Source organism: Tasmannia lanceolata, unplaced genomic scaffold (genome assembly GCF_043159265.1).
Source record: "Tasmannia lanceolata isolate RefF3 unplaced genomic scaffold, GAP_Taslan_0.1 ptg000024l, whole genome shotgun sequence".
Lineage (NCBI taxonomy): Eukaryota > Viridiplantae > Streptophyta > Magnoliopsida > Canellales > Winteraceae > Tasmannia > Tasmannia lanceolata.
This window is the reverse complement of record NW_027518701.1, coordinates 2,356,258-2,377,653: the sequence shown is the minus strand read 5'-3', so window position 1 is coordinate 2,377,653 and position 21,396 is coordinate 2,356,258. Positions and strand designations below refer to the sequence as shown.

Below are 21,396 nucleotides of genomic sequence, written 5' to 3'. Positions count from 1 at the left end.
GCACTTGTAAACAGAGAAAGATCTTATAATAAGAATAGAAATAACCAAATATAGATTATTCTAATGTAAATGAGTTTCCTAATCTAACATAACTGCTAAATATATCAGATGAGATATCTAATTAATTTTTTCCACACTAAGTAGGACGCATCTAGGCGCCTAACAAAAGAATAGCCACAGCTTAATCGCCGAGGAATTGAACTTTGCATACGAGGAATCAATAGCAGTTTATACGTACATACGTATCTACGGATAGGAATCACACTATAGGCTATAGCAGAGTCCATAAAGGCAGATCGTCTTATCCGGCGTAATATTTCAGACAAAAGTGTATACGTGGCTGTCGATAAGTGAATGCACAGCTCACTTTCTCAATAAATGCAGTATGGTCAGTTTCCACACACTTCAATTTTCGGACGTATAGTTTTTTTGTCCGGACGTGAGAAGTACGGATGAGACAGCTGGACTCAGCTGGACTCTCTCGTCTTCTTATCTATTAATTTATTTTGTGAATTTCTGATAAATCGACTCCCCAAATGGATAAATCGACTCCACATGTGTCTATCTCTCTCCATGTCGGAGGGAGATAGACACATGGGGAGTCGATTTATCACTGCCCTTTTATATTGGATTATCTCTTGTACATTACTATATTAATTTATTTTGTAAATCAGGTTTGTGATTTTTTTATTTGGATTATCTTATATTTAAAGAAGAACACTTGGATTTCTTTTCTCTAAACAATTAAAGGATCCCGATGAGTCACATAATGTATTCCTTAAATATAATATTTAAGTTGTTTTAGATAGGGGTAGACATGGTTCGGTTCGGTTCTGGGTATAACTCAGAACCAAACCATATATATTCGGTTCGCATAAATTGAACCAGAACCGAACCATTTATCTTTGGAACCAAACCGAACAAGAACCGAACTTGATCATTCGGTTCGGTTCTAGGTTTATCCAACCTTTGACCAAATAGAGATATTTTGCATAATCTTATATTTTTACTAATCTTCTTAATAGAGAAAATTTCCGTGTGGTCTTCTACTTTCTAAAAAGGCAAAGAAATACGTTAAAGGGGGGTGAATTTATCCTCAAGCATAAGTAAACCATTCTCACGGAACCATTAGGGGGTGATTTTATCCATTACGGGGCGCATCACCCTCGGTTCTCGGTTCCAGGCACCCAAACCTAGAACCGAACCATATATAATCGGTTCCCAAACATTTGAACCGGAACCGAACCATTTAAAATTGGAACCGAACCGAACCAAATTGACCGGTTCTGTTGCTCGGGTTGGACCCGAACCATGTCCACCCCTAGTTTTAGAGGTAGATGTTGGAGTTTCCACGCAAAAGCAAATAGTCCCACATTGGATAAGTGAAATGAATTTTAAATTGCCATTTATATTTCTAATGGCTAGCTTTTAGGTGTGAGTTATTCTGGACAGTAGATTTACACTATTTTTTTAAGTACCACAATATTTTATATTTAAGAATTTTAAATTGCCATTTATATTTCTATAATATTTTGTGGACAAATAGATAGGTTGCGTGCAAAGTGAAAGCACATACGATAACATGGGTGTTGATATAGAAAGATCTCAAATAAAGGCCCCTATCAAGGCATGAAAAATCACTATTTAAAAAACTTTGATGAATTTCAAGGGTTTCAAATTTAATTCTCTTAAGTTAGGAATTTAGAAATCAGACAAGGACAAAAGACCAATCCCATCACACGCAAAGTAATGTAAAAATAAAGGTAATATAAAGATTATAAAGATGATTAAATTATCCATAGATACACCCTTCCCAACTAATTCTTGAGACAAATATTTGTGACTATGGTAAGTTGTTTCATATAATGACATGCTTAGGACATGTTTGGCAACCATGAAAAAAAAATCCATGGAATCCTTTTTACCTAGTGTGAGAGATGGGCAAACATGTGGGAGAGAGCTTTGAGAGGTGATGGTGAGTGAAGAAAGCATGTGATGGAGCTGAAAACAGGGAAATTGTTTTTTTTTTTAAAAAGGCTTTGAATTAGGAGAGCATGTGATAGGGATGGAAAACAGGGAAACAAAAATCCTATTTTAAATAGATATTTTTTTCTTTCTTTGATTACGAAACCTATAACATCCTCCTCACTCACAACCCTCTCAAATCTTTCTCTCACCAGCCCTATCTACGCTTCTCTCACCTTGGGCAAACAAATAGTCCATGAATTTTATTTTCATGGTTGCCAAACATGCCCTTAAAGCTAGATCATCTATGAATGTAAATTTCATGTAATGACATCTCTACACAGGGGCCCACAACATCTTGTATTGATTGAGTTCTTCTCACCTCAACTGTTTTTGTAATAGAAATTCAGCAATGTGTAAGTGTTGTGGGTCCAGCCCATGAGTAGGCCCCACACCCACTGTTAGGCCCAAAATCGGTTAACAGATATGGCAGTGACGTAAGAGCCGAGCTGGAGGGATGTAGAGTCCAGATGAGCTGTGTGCTGCACAGAAGCAAACGAGGTCAGAATGACCGACCCGGAGTGTACTCCGGACAGGCCCTTCGACACTCAAGTCAGTATGAGCCGGAGTGAAGAGGGTGTTTTTAAGAGTGGTGGGTGAGATTTTCAATACCCTGATTTATGAGCTTTGAAGGCCCTTTTATAGGGAGAAATTGGGGTAGTTGGGGAGTTAATGCTCCCAGACAGGTGTCGACCAGCTATAGGCTCAAGCTCGCCTACTCTGTGTAATTACCAAACTACCCCCGCTGGTGAGGGTCCTGCGGTGGGCCCTCCTCTAGCCACCTGTTGGAAGCTAACAGGCTGCTGCGCTGTTGCACCCCATCAGTTGCCCCCCAGTTCTCCAAGTTATTATGGTGACTTGGGGAAATATGGTGGGGTACGCTTCCGATCGAGAGTGGTCGAGGCTTGTCCTGAATCTGGAGGCAGTCCGAAAATTGGGGCAGTCCGGAAATCGGAGGCAGTCCGGAAAATGGAGCAGTCCGGAAATCGGAGGCAGTCCGGATTTTAGAGGCAGTCCGGAATTTGGAGGCAGTCCGGAATCTGAAGCAGTCCGGAATTTGGAGGCAGTCCGGAATCTGAAGCAGTCCGGAAAATGGGGCAGTCCGGGAATTGGAGGCAGTCCGGAAAATGGAGCAGTCCGGAAATCGGAGGCAGTCCGGATTTTAGAGGCAGTCCGGATTTTAGAGGCAGTCCGGTAAATGGGGCAGTCCGGAAATCGGAGGCAGTCCGGAATCTGGAGGCAGTCCGGAAAATGGAGCAGTCCGGAAATCGGAGGCAGTCCGGATTTTAGAGGCAGTCCGGAATTTGGAGGCAGTCCGGAATCTGAAGCAGTCCGGAAAATGGAGCAGTCCGGATTTTGTGGCAGTCCGGAAATCGAAGGCAGTCCGGGCTAATCTTTGTCGTTTAGCGACCCAGTCCGGCTTAGGCCGGACTGATTTTTGTCGTTTTGCGAAACGCGTCATATCCAGTCCGGCTTGGGCCGGACTGCCTTTTGTCGTTTAGCGACCCAGTCCGGCTTGGGCCGGACTAATTTTTGTCGTTTTGTGAAACGCGTCATATCCAGTCCGGCTTGGGCCGGACTGCCTTTTGTCGTTTAGCGACCCAGTCCGGCTTGGGCCGGACTGATTTTTGTCGTTTTGTGAAACGCGTCATATCCAGTCCGGCTTGGGCCGGACTGCCTTTTGTCGTTTAGCGATCCAGTCCGGCTTGGGCCGGACTAATTTTTGTCGTTTTGTGAAACGCGTCATATCCAGTCCGGCTTGGGCCGGACTGCCTTTTGTCGTTTAGCGATCCAGTCCGGCTTGGGCCGGACTAATTTTTGTCGTTTTGTGAAACGCGTCATATCCAGTCCGGCTTGGGCCGGGCTGCCTTTTGTCGTTTAGCGAAACGCGTCATATCCAGTCCGGCTTGGGCCGGGCTGCTTTTGTCGTTTAGCGAAACGCGTCATATCCAGTCCGGCTTGGGCCGGGCTGCTTTTGTCGTTTTGCGAAACGCCTTATATCCAGTCCGGCTTGGGGCGGGCTGCTTGGAACTTATCTCGAAAGTTGTGCCCGCCGTTAATACGAGACACGTGGCACCCCTCGGGCGTCCTCGAGACGTGCGCCCTTCATTTAATGCAAACCGCCTCAGAGAAATCTATATAAGAGTGGGTTTTGCCTTCTCACTTTCACTTTTTACTTTTCCTCCTTCTCCCTTCTTTTTCCTCTGTCGGTTCGGCGAAGTCCAGTTCGGCGAGGGTCAGTTCGGGCCGTGTAGTTTTTGTGAACGGCGGTGGATTCGGGAGCATTCAGTGTGATCCGGTAATTTTTCTTGAGCGCGTCTCATTCATTTCTTTTCCTGCTTTCATGTCTAGTAGCTCTAGTTCTGAGTCCGGTTCGGGGGAATCGTCTTCTAGTAGTTCAGGGTCTAGATCGTTGATTAGGATCGAGGATAGGCCTACTTGGTCACCGGCCCCGAAAATGGCGAGTGTGACTGTTATAGGTAGTGATGAGGAGGGGGAGGACGAGGCGATATTAGACCTGAACACCGCTCCGCTTCTAACGGATAGTTACGTTCCACAAGGGGGGAGTGTTGGTAGTGACGCCGGCGAGGCGTCCACAACGTTTCAACCAGGCCGGGCCGTTGAGGTCGTAGCACGGGCCCGTATGGATGCCAACCCTACCTACAACATACAGGCTCTCAATGAGGAGAACTACCTGGATGAGTCCGCCATGGCAGTGATTAGGGATAAGTACTGCATCCCATCCAGGTTTGGACTGAGGGAGGCGATGGAGGGAGATAGAGCCTGTAACGAGAGCTCCGACATTTGTATATATGACGAGTCACTGAGGGCCGGACTCCGATTTCCTCTACACCCCTTCTTCGCTTCGGTGCTTCAGCATTACGGGCTAGCTCCGGCCCAAGTGGCGCCGAACTCGTGGAGGCTGCTTACGGGGTTTGTATACCTCATTCGGGGCCGGCTTCGGAGGGACTTGTCAGTACCGTTGTTCCGCGCGTGTGCGCAATTGAAGAAGCACAAGGGTGGGGGTTGGATTTACATTAGCCAGCGTCCGGAGATAAAAATGATCACTGGCATTCCCACCTCCATACACCTGTGGAGGAACAAGTTCTTTTATGTTGAGGACACGGAGTCCAGCGAGCCTTGGCCGGTCCCTTTGAAATGGGGAACCCCGGATACAGTCGCGATGAGTCGCAAACCGTTTCTCGAGGGTGAAGATGCGAGAACCCTCGCTCTACTTCGGGATGTGCTGGACCATGAGGGGCCTGTTGATTGTTCAGACTTCCAAGGGGAAGAGGTTTTGGTTGGGTTGGGCCTTAGTACTGCGACCCGGGCACGTACGTAGATAGCCTCCTTTAAAATTCGTCTCTCCGCCCCTTTGTTTTTTTTTTTGTTTTTGTCCCTGACTGGTTTCGTTTTTGGCTATCTTTCAGAGATGCAGCAGCAGTCGCTAGTGGATAAGATGAGGAAGGGGGCCTTCGGGACTGTCCGTCAGGGCCAGAAAAGGAAGGCTCCAGAGACGGCGAGTCCGGCTCCGACCCAGGACGCACCGCCCCAGCCCAAGCCCAAGAGTTCGGTGAAACTGGTGAGTTCATCCGGCCGGGGCGCAGGATCCTCGAAGACCGTGGCGACGTCTGCTGGCACCCTTCCGCCCCCGTCGAGGCACGGTGATAACGTTTTTCGGCCGAACTGGGCCGTCCAAAAGACTGATTCCGGCCTTGGAGAGAGCCGGGTGGCTGTAGAGATTCAGACTAAATGCATCCTTGACAAAGACAAGCAGCAGGTTCTCCACGAGCCGCCGGCTACGGCCGAAGAGGCCGTATTCTCTTCTCTTTATCAGGTAAGATGGCTGACGAGTACGCTTACTCTTTGCTTCCCTTCTGCTTTGTTTGCTTGTGTTAACACTTGCTCCTCTGCATTTTTACAGATCGGAGTGTACTTCAATGATCTGCGGGGGAAGAGTAAGAAATTCTCCGATGCTATAACTAAGTCTGAGGAGGAGAATGGGAAGTTGAAGAAGGAGGCGAAGGAGCTGAAGAGGTCCGTGGAAAAATCTGCCGAAGAGATCAAGCGGCTGGGAGAAGAATTTGCCGCTCAGCTGGCCGCGCAGAAGGAGGAGGCGACGGAAGCCCTCAACGATCAGAGGGAGAGAGCCCTGTCGAGGCAGGCGACTGCCGTTCAGGAGAAGGAGGACGAACTCCTTCTTCTATCCAGTGAGGCCTACAAGATAGGGTTCTTTGACTGCCTTGGGCAGGTCAAGGATTCCAATCCGGGCGTTGACCTGTCGAGGATGGTTATACCTGATCCACCGACGCTCACTGGCGAGGAGCCGACCGCAGCTGACGCACTCTTGCCCCCGGGGGCAGATCCAGCGCGGGATGGGGGCGATGAGGCGCCCTGAGTTCTTCTCCTCCTTTTTTTTTTTTTTTTTTTTGGCGATTGCGTGATTTCTTTTTGTAATGGCCCCTTGGAGGCCCAACTCCCTTTTGTAATGGTCCTCTGAGGCCCCAACATATGAATGGAAAGAGTTTTTGTTTGTTTAACTCTTCAATGCTTGTCCGTCTCTAGTTTATACTGTTTTCTTTTTGTATGATGCGTAACTATCACTCCAGGTAGGAGTCATGGACTTAGGAGTGGACTCCTAATTCTTTGCCAAGACGAACCATGGCGAAACCAACGTCGAGTACCCTAGTTTTCGTGAACTGGGTTTCGAAGGAGCTTTGGTTTTTGCATCCGGGCTGGTTCCGGACCAGGAGTGGGCTCCCGGTCTTTGCGGAGACGAGCCGTGGCGAACCAAACGTTGAGTACCCTAGTTTTAGTGAACTGGGTTTCGAAGGAGCTTTGGTTTTTGCATCCGGGCTGGTTCCGGACCAGGAGTGGGCTCCCGGTCTTTGCGGAGACGAGCCGTGGCGAACCAAACGTTGAGTACCCTAGTTTTAGTGAACTGGGTTTCGAAGGAGCTTTGGTTTTTGCATCCGGGCTGGTTCCGGACCAGGAGTGGGCTCCCGGTCTTTGCGGAGACGAGCCGTGGCGAACCAAACGTTGAGTACCCTAGTTTTAGTGAACTGGGTTTCAAAGGAGCTTTGGTTTTTGCATCCGGGCTGGTTCCGGACCAGGAGTGGGCTCCCGGTCTTTGCGGAGACGAGCCGTGGCGAACCAAACGTTGAGTACCCTAGTTTTAGTGAACTGGGTTTCGAAGGAGCTTTGGTTTTTGCATCCGGGCTGGTTCCGGACCAGGAGTGGGCTCCCGGTCTTTGCGGAGACGAGCCGTGGCGAACCAAACGTTGAGTACCCTAGCTTTAGTGAACTGGGTTTAGAAATCTGACAGACACGAAGGCATTTGCAAAAAGAGAAGGTTCTTTCATTCACATTCAGGAGATATTTACAAAGTTTTTTTTTTGTGTGTCGGCTACTTTGCTACTGATGATATTTGCGAAGGTTCTTCGAGTTCCAGGCATGTGGTAACAGTTGTTCCTCGAGTGTTTCCAGTCTATAACTGCCCGGGCGAATCACCTCTTTTACTCGGTAAGGCCCTTCCCAGGTTGGGGAAAGCTTTCCAGCCTTCTTGGGTTGGGAGATAGCAGCTTTCCTTAAGACAAGATCTCTAAGTCGAAACTCTCTAGGACGTATCTTCGAGTCATGGTAGCGAGATATTTTCTGCTTGTAGGCGGCGACTCTTATTCGGGATTCTTCTCTGGCCTCCTCTAATAAGTCAAGATTCGCGCGGAGCCCGTCACCGTTGAGCTGTTCGTTGAAGTTGGAAATTCTAGCGGACGGGGTGCCTACATCGACAGGTATTACCGCCTCTGTTCCGAAGGACAGGTTGAATGGGGACTCGCCCGTTGGTGTGCGCGAGGTGGTGCGATAGGCCCATAGGACGTGATACAGCTCATCTGCCCATCGACCAACTTTCTCGTCTAGTCTTTTCTTGATCCCTTGTAGCAGGATTCGGTTTGTGACTTCTGTCTGCCCGTTGGTCTGTGGGTGTGCTACAGAGGTGAACCGCTGCTCAATTTTCAGGTCGGAGCAAAACTTCCGAAAGTTTCGGCAGTCGAACTGTTTGCCGTTGTCTGTTATCAGGACGCGAGGAATCCCGAATCTACAGACTACTGATTTCCAGAAGAAGTTCTGCACATTCTGTTCGGTGATCTGGGCTAGAGGTTCAGCCTCCACCCATTTGGTAAAGTAATCAATCGCCACCACTACGAAGGTGCGCCTTCCGGAGGCCGGTGGGAAGGGGCCCAAGATATCCATTCCCCAAATAGCGAAGGGTAGCGGGCTGACAATTGGGGCCATAGACACGGCGGGCTGATGAATGGTGGGGGAGAACTTTTGGCATTTCTCGCATCTCTTTACCAGGGTCAGCGCGTCTTGTCTCAACGTTGGCCAGTACAGACCTCTAAGGAGGACTTTGATTGCCAGGGCTTTGCCCCCCAAGTGCTCCCCGCAAATACCTTCGTGTGTCTCCTGCAGGGCATACGTGGCGTCGCTGGGCCGGAGACACTTTAAGTATGGGAGAGTATAGGATCTTTTGAACAAGTTCTCGCCATCAAGTGAAAAACGGGCTGCTCTTTGGATCACCTTGCGCGCTTCTCTTTTGGCCTCAGGCAGTTTCCCACTACGCAGGTAGTCGACGATCTCATCCATCCAGCAGGGCTCGTGTTCCACCTGCATTATCTCAGCAGCCTTTCTTTCGATACTGGAGGCCTGTAGGAACTCCATGCATATATTCCCGAGAGTCGTGTATCCGGATGCGGCCAGCTTGGACAGTACATCGGCCTTTGTGTTGTCCGTTCTGGGGATTATGACAACCTCGAAACTTCTGAACTTGGAGGATAGTTGCCGGACCTGGGAGAGGTATTTAATCATTCGCTCATCGCGGGCTTCGTATATACCTTGGATTTGGTTGGCGACCAACTGGGAGTCATAATAAGCTTTCAATCTCTGGGCTCCGGTCTGGACTGCAAGATTCATTCCAGCGAGGAGTGCTTCATACTCAGCCTCATTGTTGGAAGCGCGAAAGCCGAACCTCAAGGCGTAGTCTAGTGTGAAACCGTCGGGCCCGGTTAAAACCAGACCGGCTCCGCAACCAGCCTTGTTTGAAGATCCGTCCACGTGCACTTCCCACAGTGCTTCGGCGATTGAAAAATCATGCTCAACTGGCAGCATGGGGATGGTTCCTGCTCTGGCTTCATCTTCTGCCGGTTCTCCGGCTGTGGTAGTACCTTTCGCTGCTGGGGCCTGGGCGATTTCAGGTTCGGCGATCTGCTGGGGGATGGAGCACTCAGCTACGAAATCTGCCAATACTTGAGCCTTGATCGCGGGCCTGGGCATGTACCGGATGTCAAATTCACTCAATTCCACGGCCCATTTAACCAATCGTCCCGAAGTATCTGGCTTGTGGAGGACTTGTCTAAGCGGCTGGTCAGTTAGGACCTTTATCGTGTGAGCTTGGAAATACGGTCTCAACTTCCTGGCTGCCATTACCAGCGCGTAAGCCAATTTCTCGACCCGCTGGTACCTTATTTCGGCGTCGTGCAAGGCTTTGCTAACGTAGTAGACCGGTTTCTGTTGGCTGCGCTCTTCACGAACTAGGACCGCAGCCAGAGCCAGGGTACTTATAGATAGATACAAGATTAGCTCCTCACCGAGCTCCGGCTTTGTCAACAGCGGTGGAGAGGACAAATACTGCTTCAGCTCCTCGAAGGAGGTTTGGCATTCCTCTGTCCAGGGCGAGGTTTTGAGGCCTTTGACTGCGTTGAAAAAAGGGAGACACCTCTCTGCAGATTTTGAGACGAAGCGCCCCAGCGCGGCTATCATCGCTGTCAGTCGTTGCACTTCTCGGATGGTTTTCGGGGGAGCGAGCTCCACCACGGCCTTGATTTTTTCCGGATTGGCCTCTATCCCTCTCTGGCTGACCACAAACCCCAGAAACTTCCCCGAGCTGACCCCAAAAGTGCACTTGGTGGGATTGAGTTTCATCTTATTGTCTCTCAGGACTTGAAACGTTTCTTCTAGATCGGCGACATGGTCTTGCGAGCTTAGGCTCTTCACCAGCATGTCGTCGACGTACACTTCCATGTTGCGGCCAATCTGATTCCGGAAGAGTTTGTTTACAAGCCTCTGATACGTGGCCCCAGCATTCTTAAGGCCAAAGGGCATGACACGGTAGCAGTAAGTCCCCTGATCCGTTACGAAGGAGGTCTTCGGGATATCTGACTCATACATTCTGATCTGGTTATATCCGGAGAAAGCGTCCATGAAACTGAGCACTTCGTGACCCGCTGTGGCATCGATGAGCTGATCGATTTTTGGGAGCGGGTAGCTGTCCTTTGGACAGGCTTTATTCAAATCCGTGAAGTCGACGCAGGTCCTCCATTTCCCATTGGCCTTTTTCACCAGAACTACGTTTGCCAGCCAGTCCGGGTACTGGATTTCTCGGATGAAGTCAGCTCTTAGGAGTCTCTCCACCTCTTCTCTGATCGCCATCTGCCTTTCGAGGGCGAAGTGTCTCTTCTTCTGCTTCACCGGCCTGCAGGTCGGGTCGACACCTAGTCTGTGCGAACTGACCTCCGGGTTGATGCCGGGCATGTCCGTGGGGGCCCATGCGAAGACATCCGCATTGTCCTGGAGGAACTGGGTGAGGTTGTGCCGGACGTCGTCGTCAAGAGAGGAGCCGATCTGGACTACCTTTTCGTCATCTTTCTCGCACAGGGGAACGGGGACAAGGTCTTCGGCGGGCTGAGTTCCCTGAGCTTCGTCCCTCAAGTCCAGTAGTTCGATTGGCAACGACTCCGTCGCATTTCTGCCTTTAAGCGCCATTGCATAACATTCCCGAGATTGCGGCTGGTCTCCTTGAACTTCTCCCACGCCACTGGGCGTTATGAACTTCATCTTCTGGTGATAGGCGGACGCGACGGCGCGGATCAGGTTCTGGCCAGGCCGTCCTAAAATAGCGTTATAGACCGAGGTAGCCCTCACTACTAGGAAGTTGACCATGGCGAAGGCCTGGCAGGGCGGTTCTCCGACGAGGACAGGGAGCTCGATTTGTCCCTCAACCTTGACCACTTCTCCTGAAAAGCCGAAAAGATCTGAGTTTGCAGGCTTTAAGCGGTCGTCACCTATCATCATTCTTTCGAAGGCGTGATAGTACAGAATGTCGGCTGAGCTCCCGTTGTCTACCAGGATTTTCCTCAGCTCCCAGTTCGCGACGAGCATAGTCAGGACTAGGGCGTCGTCATGTGGTAATATCAGGCCGTCCAGGTCCGCGTCCGAGAAGGAGATCTCATTCTCCGTCTTCGCTTTCTTGCTGCATGTATGCACGGCGTTGACCCGGCGCGCATATGCTTTCCGAGCAGCAGAGGAGGTGCCTCCAGCCGCCGGGCCTCCCATGATTGTGCCAATGACTCCTCTTGGTTGGGAGCCGTGTGCTTCTGGTGGTGGACTGGGCGGCGATGGAGACTGTCTTCGGACTGGGGGCGGTTGAGACCGCCGAGGGCTTCGGCCCTGGGGACCCTTCTCCTTGGGGTCACTCCCGCGGGTGTCACTCCGGACATATTTTTTCAAGTAGCCTCTGCTGATTAGCTGCTCGATCTCCTCCTTCAGCTGTCGGCAATCGTCTGTATCGTGTCCGTGGTCCCTGTGGAACCGGCAGTACTTCGATTTGTCTCTCCTGTTTCCCTTGGAGATCATTGGAGTTGGCCATTTTATGAACTCTTCTCCGCTGATGGCCGCCAGTATATGCCTCCGCGAGGTGTTGAGAGGGGTGAAGTTTTCTTCCCTCCTGTGAGGGGATTTGTCCCTTCTGACGACCTTGTCGTCCCTGCGCTGCTTAGCATGGGGCTTGTCTTGGTTCCTGTCGTCAGAGGTTCTCCTCCGACTCGAGTCCAGAGCTGCCAGTGTCTCTTCTACTGATATGTACTCCTCTGCCCCGGACATTAGGTCTGCCAGGGAATGAGGATTCCGGCGGGCCACTGCTCGGCGGAAATCATTCGATTTAGCGCCCGTGAGAAGCGCGTTCGTAGCGGCCGAGGGGTCCAAATCTGGCACTTGGAGCGCCTCCCTGTTGAAGCGGCTGACGAAGGCTTTGAGAGGTTCATTATCCTCCTGCCGCAAGGTCATCAGGGATGCTGCTGTTTTCCTTGGCCTGCGGCTGCTCATGAAGTGACGAACTAGGTCTTCTCCGAAGTCCTCAAAGTTATTGATGGAGTTCGGTCGGATCCTTGAGTACCAATCCCTAGCTGCACCTGTGAGGGTTGTCGGGAATGCTCTACAGAGGAAACCGTCTGACGCACCGTGGAGGAGCATCAACGTCCGGAACGTCTCCAAATGGTCGACGGGGTCAGTGGTCCCATCATACTGCGGGATAGCTGGCATTTTAAACCCCATTGGTGCTGGAGCACTCATCACATCGTCGGTGAACGGCGTTCTGCTCGAGAACGCCCTGGACACAGGCCGGCCTTGATCCTTAGCCAGCTCTTCGATTCTGTGACCCATCTCTTCTATCCTTCGCATCACCGGGTCGTCTTTATGTTCTGGCGACCTGTTTCTCCCCACGGATTGGCCTGCGGCAGAGCCGGAGTGGCTCTCCGGGCTCCGACGACGGGACCCTGATTTCGCCCGTGGCGCGCGCTCCTCATGAGCTCGGCGCCTTTGCGCAGAGCGAGACCTAGACCTCCTACGGCGGTGCGGCTCTGTCTGAGCATGCCTGGCTATGGGGTGACGGACTTGTCCGGGGGAATGGCGAGTCCGGTCTTCACTACGACGCGACGACCCTCCCCTGTGAATTTCTGACCTTTCGAGGACAGGTTGTGGAGCTTCCGGAGGAGGTTGGGGAGGTGCCTGGAGCAGCTGCTGATACTGGCCAACGAGAGCGGTCATCTGGTGGAAGAGAGCTTGGACTTGCTCTGGAGTCGGCATGGAGTTAAGATTTACGGAGCGAGGCTGGTTTTGTTCAGCCGTGGCGGAGGCTGCCACTACCAGCGAGGCGAGTCGCTCACTCCGAGTCCTGCCGGGTAGCACGGCTCGGGTGGTACGTGCGGTTGGCACCCGCGCACTCTTGCGTCCTGCCATTTTTGTGAAGTGGTTGGAACAGCCTTTAGTTCTGGGGTCCCACGGATGGCGCCAATCTGTTAGGCCCAAAATCGGTTAACAGATATGGCAGTGACGTAAGAGCCGAGCTGGAGGGATGTAGAGTCCAGATGAGCTGTGTGCTGCACAGAAGCAAACGAGGTCAGAATGACCGACCCGGAGTGTACTCCGGACAGGCCCTTCGACACTCAAGTCAGTATGAGCCGGAGTGAAGAGGGTGTTTTTAAGAGTGGTGGGTGAGATTTTCAATACCCTGATTTATGAGCTTTGAAGGCCCTTTTATAGGGAGAAATTGGGGTAGTTGGGGAGTTAATGCTCCCAGACAGGTGTCGACCAGCTATAGGCTCAAGCTCGCCTACTCTGTGTAATTACCAAACTACCCCCGCTGGTGAGGGTCCTGCGGTGGGCCCTCCTCTAGCCACGTGTTGGAAGCTAACAGGCTGCTGCGCTGTTGCACCCCATCACCCACTGTATTACACGAATCCTATTGAATATAGGAAACGATATTTGTTTCCAAATTGCAAAAAGGAAACGAGTTGGTCGGTGTGTAGTGATATTTTAGTAAAAACGTTAAAAAGGTGAATAAAGAAAGAGAAAAAAATAGAGAGAGAGAGGAGGGAAGAGAAGAAGAATAAGAAAACTAGGGTTTTTCTTGGGTGCTCTTTTGAGGATTTTGTGTGGGATCAAAACGAAGGTTTTGGAGCGTTCTTCTTGGAGATTTTCACTGCGCCGTTGGATCCTCTCGTTGCACGGAGACTTCGTGAGGATTTGAGTTTCTTCGACTTAAAGATCGAAGTAGATATTTTTTGGTGAGAAAGTAGGTTTTGTTGTTCGAAACGAGGTAATCCTTTATCTCTCTTATTTCTTGTATGGTTTCAAGTTTTGGGTGAAAAACTTGAGAGAAAGACGTTGTATTACTTATTTGATTAGTGGATATTTCGTCGGATTCGCCCCGTGATTTTTCCCTCTTCGTTGGAGGGTTTTCCACGTAAATCTTTTGTGTTCTTTTGTGTGACTGCTCTCTTGTTGGTTTGATTATTTTATCCACATATTTATTTGCTTCGTAATTAAAGTGGGTTTTTTTCGGCGAAAAACCGAACAAGTGGTATCAGAGCTAAGGTGGTTTGGAAGCATAGTTTGTGTGGATTGAGATGGAGAGTTCTACGGGAACCATGATCAAGCTTACAGGATCAAATTGGATGATTTGGAAACCAAAAATGGAAGATATTCTTTATTGTAAGGATTTGTATGAATCCATTGAAGGTGATAAGGCCAAGCCGACTAGCATGTTTGATAGAGATTGGCAAAAATTGAATAGAAAGGCTATCGGACATATTAGACAATGGTTGGATGACAGTATGTTCCACCATGTGTCTAATGAAATATCTGCACATTCTCTTTGGAAAAAGTTAGAGAATCTTTATGAGAGGAAGACTGTTGGGAACAAAGCTTTCTTAATTAGAAAGCTAGTGAACCTGAAGTTCAAAGAAGGTGGTTCGATTGCAGAGCATCTGAATGAAGTTCAGACCATAGTGAACCAGTTGTCTTCAATGAAGATGGTGCTAGATGATGAGTTGCAGGCATTGCTACTTTTGAGCTCATTACCTGATAGTTGGGAAACTTTGGTGGTGTCACTTAGTAACTTTGCTCCAGATGGTGTACTTAGTATGAGCCAAGTTACTAGTAGCTTGCTTAGTGAAGAGACTAGAAGGAAATCAACGGATACAGACCATGCACATGCTCTTATCATAGAGAATAGAGGTAGAAGTAGAAGCAGATGGTCAAAAAATTATGAAAAATATATAGAAATGTTGAATTCAAGAGAGAAGAAAAAATGCTTCCATTGTGGTAAAGAGGGCCATATAAGAAAGAATTGTTGAGTTTACAAAAGAGAACAAAAGGAAAGTAAAAATCAGAGAAATGATGATGATAAAGACACTACGGCTACAGTGTCTGATGAAGAAGTGATAACACTCTTTTGGAGAAGAAGGTTGTTGATACAGGTTCTTCTTACCACGCTACTCCCAATAGAGAGTTCTTCACTTCATATAAAGCAGGACACTTTGGTATGGTGAAGATGGGTAACACTAGTCTCTCAAAGATTGTGGGAATCGGTGATGTGTGCATAGAAATCAATGTTGGGTGCACGTTGGCTTTGAGGGATATGCGACATGTTCCTGATTTGCACGTAAATCTTATTTCTGGGCTAGCCATGGATAGGCAAGGTTATGAAAGCTACTTTGGTAAAGGAATTTGGAAGCTTACCAAAGGGCTACTCGTTGTTGCAAATGGGAAGATTTGTTGCATAATATATAAGACGTATGCAAAGGTGTGCAAGATATGGTAAATGTTATTGAAGACAGTTCTCCTAGCTTGTGGCATAAGAGGCTTGCTCACATGAGTGAGAAGGAGTTGCAGATTTTGGCAAAGAATGCACTTATTCCATTCGTCAAAGACATGATTTATTATGATGTATGTGGTCCCTTTGAGGTGGAATCTCCCGGTGACAATCGTTATTTTGTCACTTTTATTGATGATGCAACGAGGAAAGTGTGGGTTTATTTTTTGAAACAAAAGATCATGTGTTCCAATGTTTTTAGAGATTTCATGTCATGGTAGAAAGAGAAACATGAAAACCTATGAAGCGCCTCTGAACTGGTAACGGGGGAGAGTATACATCAAAAGAGTTTAAAGGTTATTGTTCTAAACATGGTATAAGACATGAAAAGACAGTTCGTAGTAATGGAGTGACAGAGAAGATGAAGTCAGATGCATGGTGAAGATGGCTAAGTTGCCAAAGTCATTTTGGGGTGAAGCAGTTCGCACTGCTTGCTACTTAATTAACAAGTCTCCCTCGGCTGTGTTGGATTTTAATATTCCAGAAATTGTGTGGACAGGAAAAGATGTTTCCTACTCTCATTTGAGTGTATCTGGGTGTAAAGTTTTTGCTCATGTGCCCAAAGAGCAAAGGTTGAAGCTTAATGATAAAGCTACTCCGTGCATATTTGTGGGCTATGGAAATGAATAATTTGGCTATAGACTATGGGATCTTAAAAAAAAGAAGATAGTCAAAAGCAGAGATGTTGTGTTCCATGAAGACCAAACTTTTGCAGATTTTGAGAGGGTTGAAAAACTTACGAGTGTGGTTGATGGTATTATTGATCTTACATCTATTCGTTCTTCATTCGAGCATGTTATACATGGGGGAGAAGAACAAGAAGATGGTAGTGATCATAGATCAGATGCAGGTGATCATGATACTGTGATAGATCATGAGCAGGGGGAGCAACCCCCACAGATAAAGATAGTGGAATCTCATCTTAGAAGATCTACTAGAGAGCATCGGCCATCAACGAGATGTCTTACCTCAGATTATATATTAGTTACTAGTAAGGGGGAGCCAAAAAGGTTTCAGAAGACACAATCTCATAAAGGCAAAGAACACTGGGTAGTAGTGGAATTGATTTTCAAGAACCGTTGGATCCATGATGTGATCGAAACACGGTTGGTGCAGTTGAAGATTCGTACTGACAAGAATCCGTTTGATATGCTGACAACAGTTGTTCCCAGAGAAAAGCCTAAGGTATGCATAGGCATAGCTGGCATGGACTCCAAGTGAGAGTCAAGATTGGTGTCTTCTCTTCATGGGCCTGGAGGGGGAGATTGTTGTGGGTCCAGCCCATGAGTAGGCTCCACACCCACTATATTACATGAATCCTATTGAATATAGGAAACAAGATTTGTTTCCAAATTGCAAAAAGGAAATGAGTGAGTCGGTGGTGGGGGTGTAGTGACGTTTTAGTAAAAACGTTAAAAAGGTGAATAAAGAAAGAGAGAGAAAAAGAAAGAAAAGAAAGAGGGAAGAGAAGAAGAATAAGAAAACTAGGGTTTTTCTTGGGTGCTCTTTTGAGGGTCTTGTGTGGGATCAAAACCAAGGTTTTGGAGCGTTCTTCTTGGAGATTTTCAACGCGCCGTTGGATCCTCTAGTTGCACGGAGACTTCGTGAGGATTTGGGTTTCTACGACTTGAAGATTGAAGTGGATATTTTTTTATGAGAAAGTGAGTTTTGTTATTCGCAACGAGGTAACCATTTATCTCTCTTATTTCTTGTATGGTTTCAAGTTTTGGGAGAAAAACTTGAGAGAAAGATGTTGTATTACTTATTTGATTAGTGGATATTTCGTCGGAGTCGCCTCGTGGTTTTTCCCTCTTCGTTGGAGGATTTACACTTACATCTTTTGTGTTCTCTTGTGTGATTGCTCTCTTGTTGGTTTGATTATATTATCCACATATTTCTTTGCTTCGTAATTAAAGTGGGTTTTCTTTGGCAAAAAACCCGACAATACGAAGCCAAATCCATGATAAGGAGAGTCTTTGTGCTTTGGTATTATGCCTTACAGCTTCACTGCTTTTGTCTTTATGTTTGTTTTCTATGTCTGATGTTATTTTTTGATTTGTTTTCTTCTTATTTAGCAAGGACCACAAAGTCTATTAATGGCCTCAAAGTCTTCTAAATGGACTTTAATAGGAGGAAATAAACAGAACAGCATTCCCACTGAAGAACAGTGGCTACAAATAGTACTACAGCACATGTGACCATGTTTTGATTGCAAGAAAAATAATTCAGAAGGAAACTTTTTCTTTCCATGATTTTGAAGGGAATGATATGATTATGGTTAATTTAGAGGGATATCATCATAAATTGAAGGTCCCCCTAAATAAAAAATTAGAAATATTTCCCCTTTCCAATCTTTTCTAGATAACTCCTGCAATCCAAACGGGGCCTCATAATAAAATAAAATTATGTAAGGGAGTTCTTGGTTGTCGGGAAATATTTTCGGGATTTTTTTCTACGGAAAATGAATTTATTCCGTGGAATTTTTTTCCCAAGTTAAAATTTTTCCTTGTTTCTCAAATCTGAGATAGACATTTTTTAACTATTCTTAGCTTCCCTAAGTTACCAGTAACATACTAATAAACGACTTGTTCAGTTCCAAAATATAAAAAAAACTAAGTCCCAAGAATATTATCTCCCAAAATAGTAGATTTCCAATGTATCAAACTCCCAATGTAGTAGGCTCTAATGTAACCAAGTATATGTAGCAAGCTCCCAATGTAATAATCAATGTAGGAACATTCAATGGATACATGGCAAGCTCCATGCAAGTAGCAATTTCCGATATGGTCATGTGGTCAAGCTTAAATTTCCAACATTTTTGTGGAATGTCACACACGTGTGCTCACTTACCAAGCTCGGCTTAGTTTGGCTCTCTCACATGTGAGACACTGTTTTTGCATTTCGTTTAATTTTTATTTTATAAAATTAATAAATATTTATTTATTAAGAAATCTAACAGTTAAAATGTCTTCATATCTGGCCGTTGCTTTTTCTACTAATCCGACCGTTGGATCGTGCGACCATTGGACTCTAACCATCACGCAATTTAATATTTTTACCAAGCGCATGTTTATTTTTAAAATTTCCTCATTTTAACAGGTGGATTTGTTTTTTAGAAATATAATGGATGCCTTGAAAGGACAACTTGTTGTCCAACTATCACATTTTGCCTACAAAAAGAGTTGATTTCCTCTGTTTTCATATACGAAGAATATATTGTACTATTTACATTTTTGTTTTTTCATTGTTCTTTCTCAAGGGGAGCAGAAGTCTTCCACTCATGTGGTTCAAATCTCTTCAATTTCCAGACCCTGAAGAGATTGACAGTGCATATCAAGTTGTTCTCTCCTATAGGAGATTGCACTTAGATTCGCAGACCCTGAAGAGATTGACAGTGCATATCAGAAATTCACCTTAAAAGAGAGCAACCTAGTTCGTACCTTATTATCCTCGTAGTAGGCTTTGTCATAAAAAAATTTATTTCTTTTTGTTGGTTGAATACATGCCCAAAATTACTTCAGATTTTTTGAATTATCACCAGCATTATGTTCTCCAATTACTCTGTCTAATCTAATTTGAATGTTTGCATTTCCCTACAGTTGTTAGTCCAGTTAAAAAGGTTGGCAAATTCTATTTGCCCTCCTCTTTTTTCAATGGATGGCTAATAAAATTAAACTAGTGGCTGGCAACCAACTTCCAAATAGGACAAAAGAAAACGGGGGTGTCCTTATCATTTTGCAACATGGGGAGCATATCTTCACCATCTGCTTGATTTATTTCAACATCAAACCTTCTTCATGTCGACATGGAACGATCTCTTTCGAATGAGCAATACAGGTTGGCAGGCATTGTTACATTTCAAAGCCCATCTATGAAGCCAAAGACAAGAGATGCATTGTAGGGAGAAAAAAGAAGGTACAATGGGCCCACACAAGGGATACACACCAGGGATTAGAAGAAGCAGTGGGTCCGGTCTCTTTCGAATGAGCTTCAGCCGTGGAGGTTTCGTTACCATCATTTTTTTTTTCAACTTTCTAAGCCATCCATTTTACTCTAAATATATCGGACGGCTATGATCATCCTATGGAGAAGAATTTAGGATAGGGAGAAAACCAACATATGAATAATTTATATCACTCAAATAGATGGGGCTCACTGTACTTTTTTTTTTTTTACATATGTTTTTGGGCATGGTTTTAAATTTCGACCGAAATCCACCGAAACCGAAATTTTCCGAAATCCCATTTTTCTCTAAATACCAAATTTCGACCGAAAGTTCGTTTTTTGGACATTTAAAAAAAAAATTATTACAAAATTTCGGCCGAAATTTCGGAATTTCAAAATTAATAAAATACTCTTTTTAATTTCTTACCAAATTTTGACCGAAATTCAGAATTTCGGTCGAAATTTCGGTTTTCCCAGGAACCGAAACCGGTATTTTAAACCATGTTTTTGGGTCGTGTGTGAGAACGCTCAAAAAGATGATTGACCCTTAGCTATGTTTGGCAGCAGTGAAAAAATATTACACTGAATATTTGTGGGGCTAGGTAGGAAAGAGATGCGGAAAAGGAGGAGACTTGATAGGGTTTGAGTGGGGGAGCTTCTAAAGCTCCTAAAATCTCCTAAACACCAGGGGAAAAAACCATTAAAAATAGAGATTTTTTTCATCTTATTTTTAAGAATTTTTATGCTCTCTCTCTCTACACTTACTCATTTCTCTCCCTCTCACACAATTGGGGCCATGAGTATTCCATGGAATAATTTTTCATGGTTGCCAAAACATCCCTTATTTAATGCATTACTCCATAATGCTTTGAAAGATATGCCAGAATGGTTGGTCGACGTACCTGTTTCATCTCGGTAGGTCCAGTTGTAATGGAATATGTGGCCTGAAGGTTATGACAAAGAAGGTGGTGGGTCCCATCTTGTAAATTGGTGGGCCCTCATCCATATTTGCTCTATGAAGGTCTCTTGGTGTAATTAAGATTAGACCTGGCAAAAGCGACCCGTGCCCGCAGGTCGACCCGACCCACCCGCAAATTTGCGGGCACGGGTCTGAGTTTTAGTGACCCGTCAAAACTAACCCGCGGGTGACCCAACCTGCAAAAACACGGGTCGGGTCGGGTCAACCCGCGGGCACCCGCAAGTCACCTGGCTATTTTAAGGGTTGTGATTTTGTTATGCTAATCTAGTTAGATGGCTTTTTTTTATAATGTAAAGGATGGTGATTTTGTCATGCTAATCTATTTTTTAAGGGTTTGATGCCTGAATAGGTTATGGCTGGCACCATAAAATATAAATAGGTTGTGGCTAGCACCATAGGTTGATCCCAACCCTCCGATTTGAATGTTAGAGGGTTGATCACTTGATCCTAACCCTCTATAGATCAGAGGGTTAGGATCAACCTATTGAAATGATTTTTGGGGCACAACCTATTTAGGCTGTGGGCCATCTAATGGACGGTTTGGATCATCCCACGGTGCCAGCCATACCCCCCTCATCAAAATCCAGTGATAACATTTTCAAAAATAAATAACTGTTAGAATTTGCGGGTGACCCGCGGGTTGACCCGGCCCACCTGCGGGTCGCGCGGGTCACCTAAATTCTGACCTGCAAAAATGCGGGTCATCTCCTGACCCGACCCGTGTGACCCGCACCCGCATCACCTGCGGGTTGACCCGGCCCGACCCACCCGTTTGCCAGGTCTAATTAAGATCCAGAAAGTGAAGGAAGAAGGAAGAAGATACCAAAAAGGGCGCATTGCTTTAAGGTCCACCACATAATTTAATAGAAAATAATTGATTTGCCTAGGTATTTTTAACTGGCATGGGACATGAAATTGATAAAAGGGACCTTGAAATGACAACAGTAGGTTTTTTTATTTG

The 21,396-nt window shown here is 46.5% G+C and overlaps 2 protein-coding genes across 2 annotated transcripts; one reads left to right on the top strand and one right to left on the bottom strand.

Moving 5' to 3' along the window:
* Positions 1 to 5,209: 5,209 nt before the first annotated feature.
* On the top strand, positions 5,210 to 6,424 carry LOC143857429 (uncharacterized). Its single transcript, XM_077367854.1, has 3 exons — positions 5,210 to 5,360; positions 5,457 to 5,863; positions 5,951 to 6,424. Exons 1-3 carry the CDS (start codon positions 5,210 to 5,212, stop codon positions 6,422 to 6,424), a joined length of 1,032 nt encoding a protein of 343 aa, XP_077223969.1.
* A 1,016-nt stretch (positions 6,425 to 7,440) lies between these two features.
* LOC143857428 (uncharacterized) lies at positions 7,441 to 13,095 on the bottom strand. Its single transcript, XM_077367853.1, has 5 exons — positions 12,254 to 13,095; positions 11,768 to 12,085; positions 9,545 to 11,662; positions 8,380 to 9,349; positions 7,441 to 8,028 (listed from the first exon to the last, which is right to left on the bottom strand). The coding sequence occupies exons 1-5, from the start codon at positions 13,093 to 13,095 to the stop codon at positions 7,441 to 7,443; spliced, it is 4,836 nt and encodes a 1,611-aa protein (XP_077223968.1).
* Between the last annotated feature and the right edge of the window lie 8,301 nt (positions 13,096 to 21,396).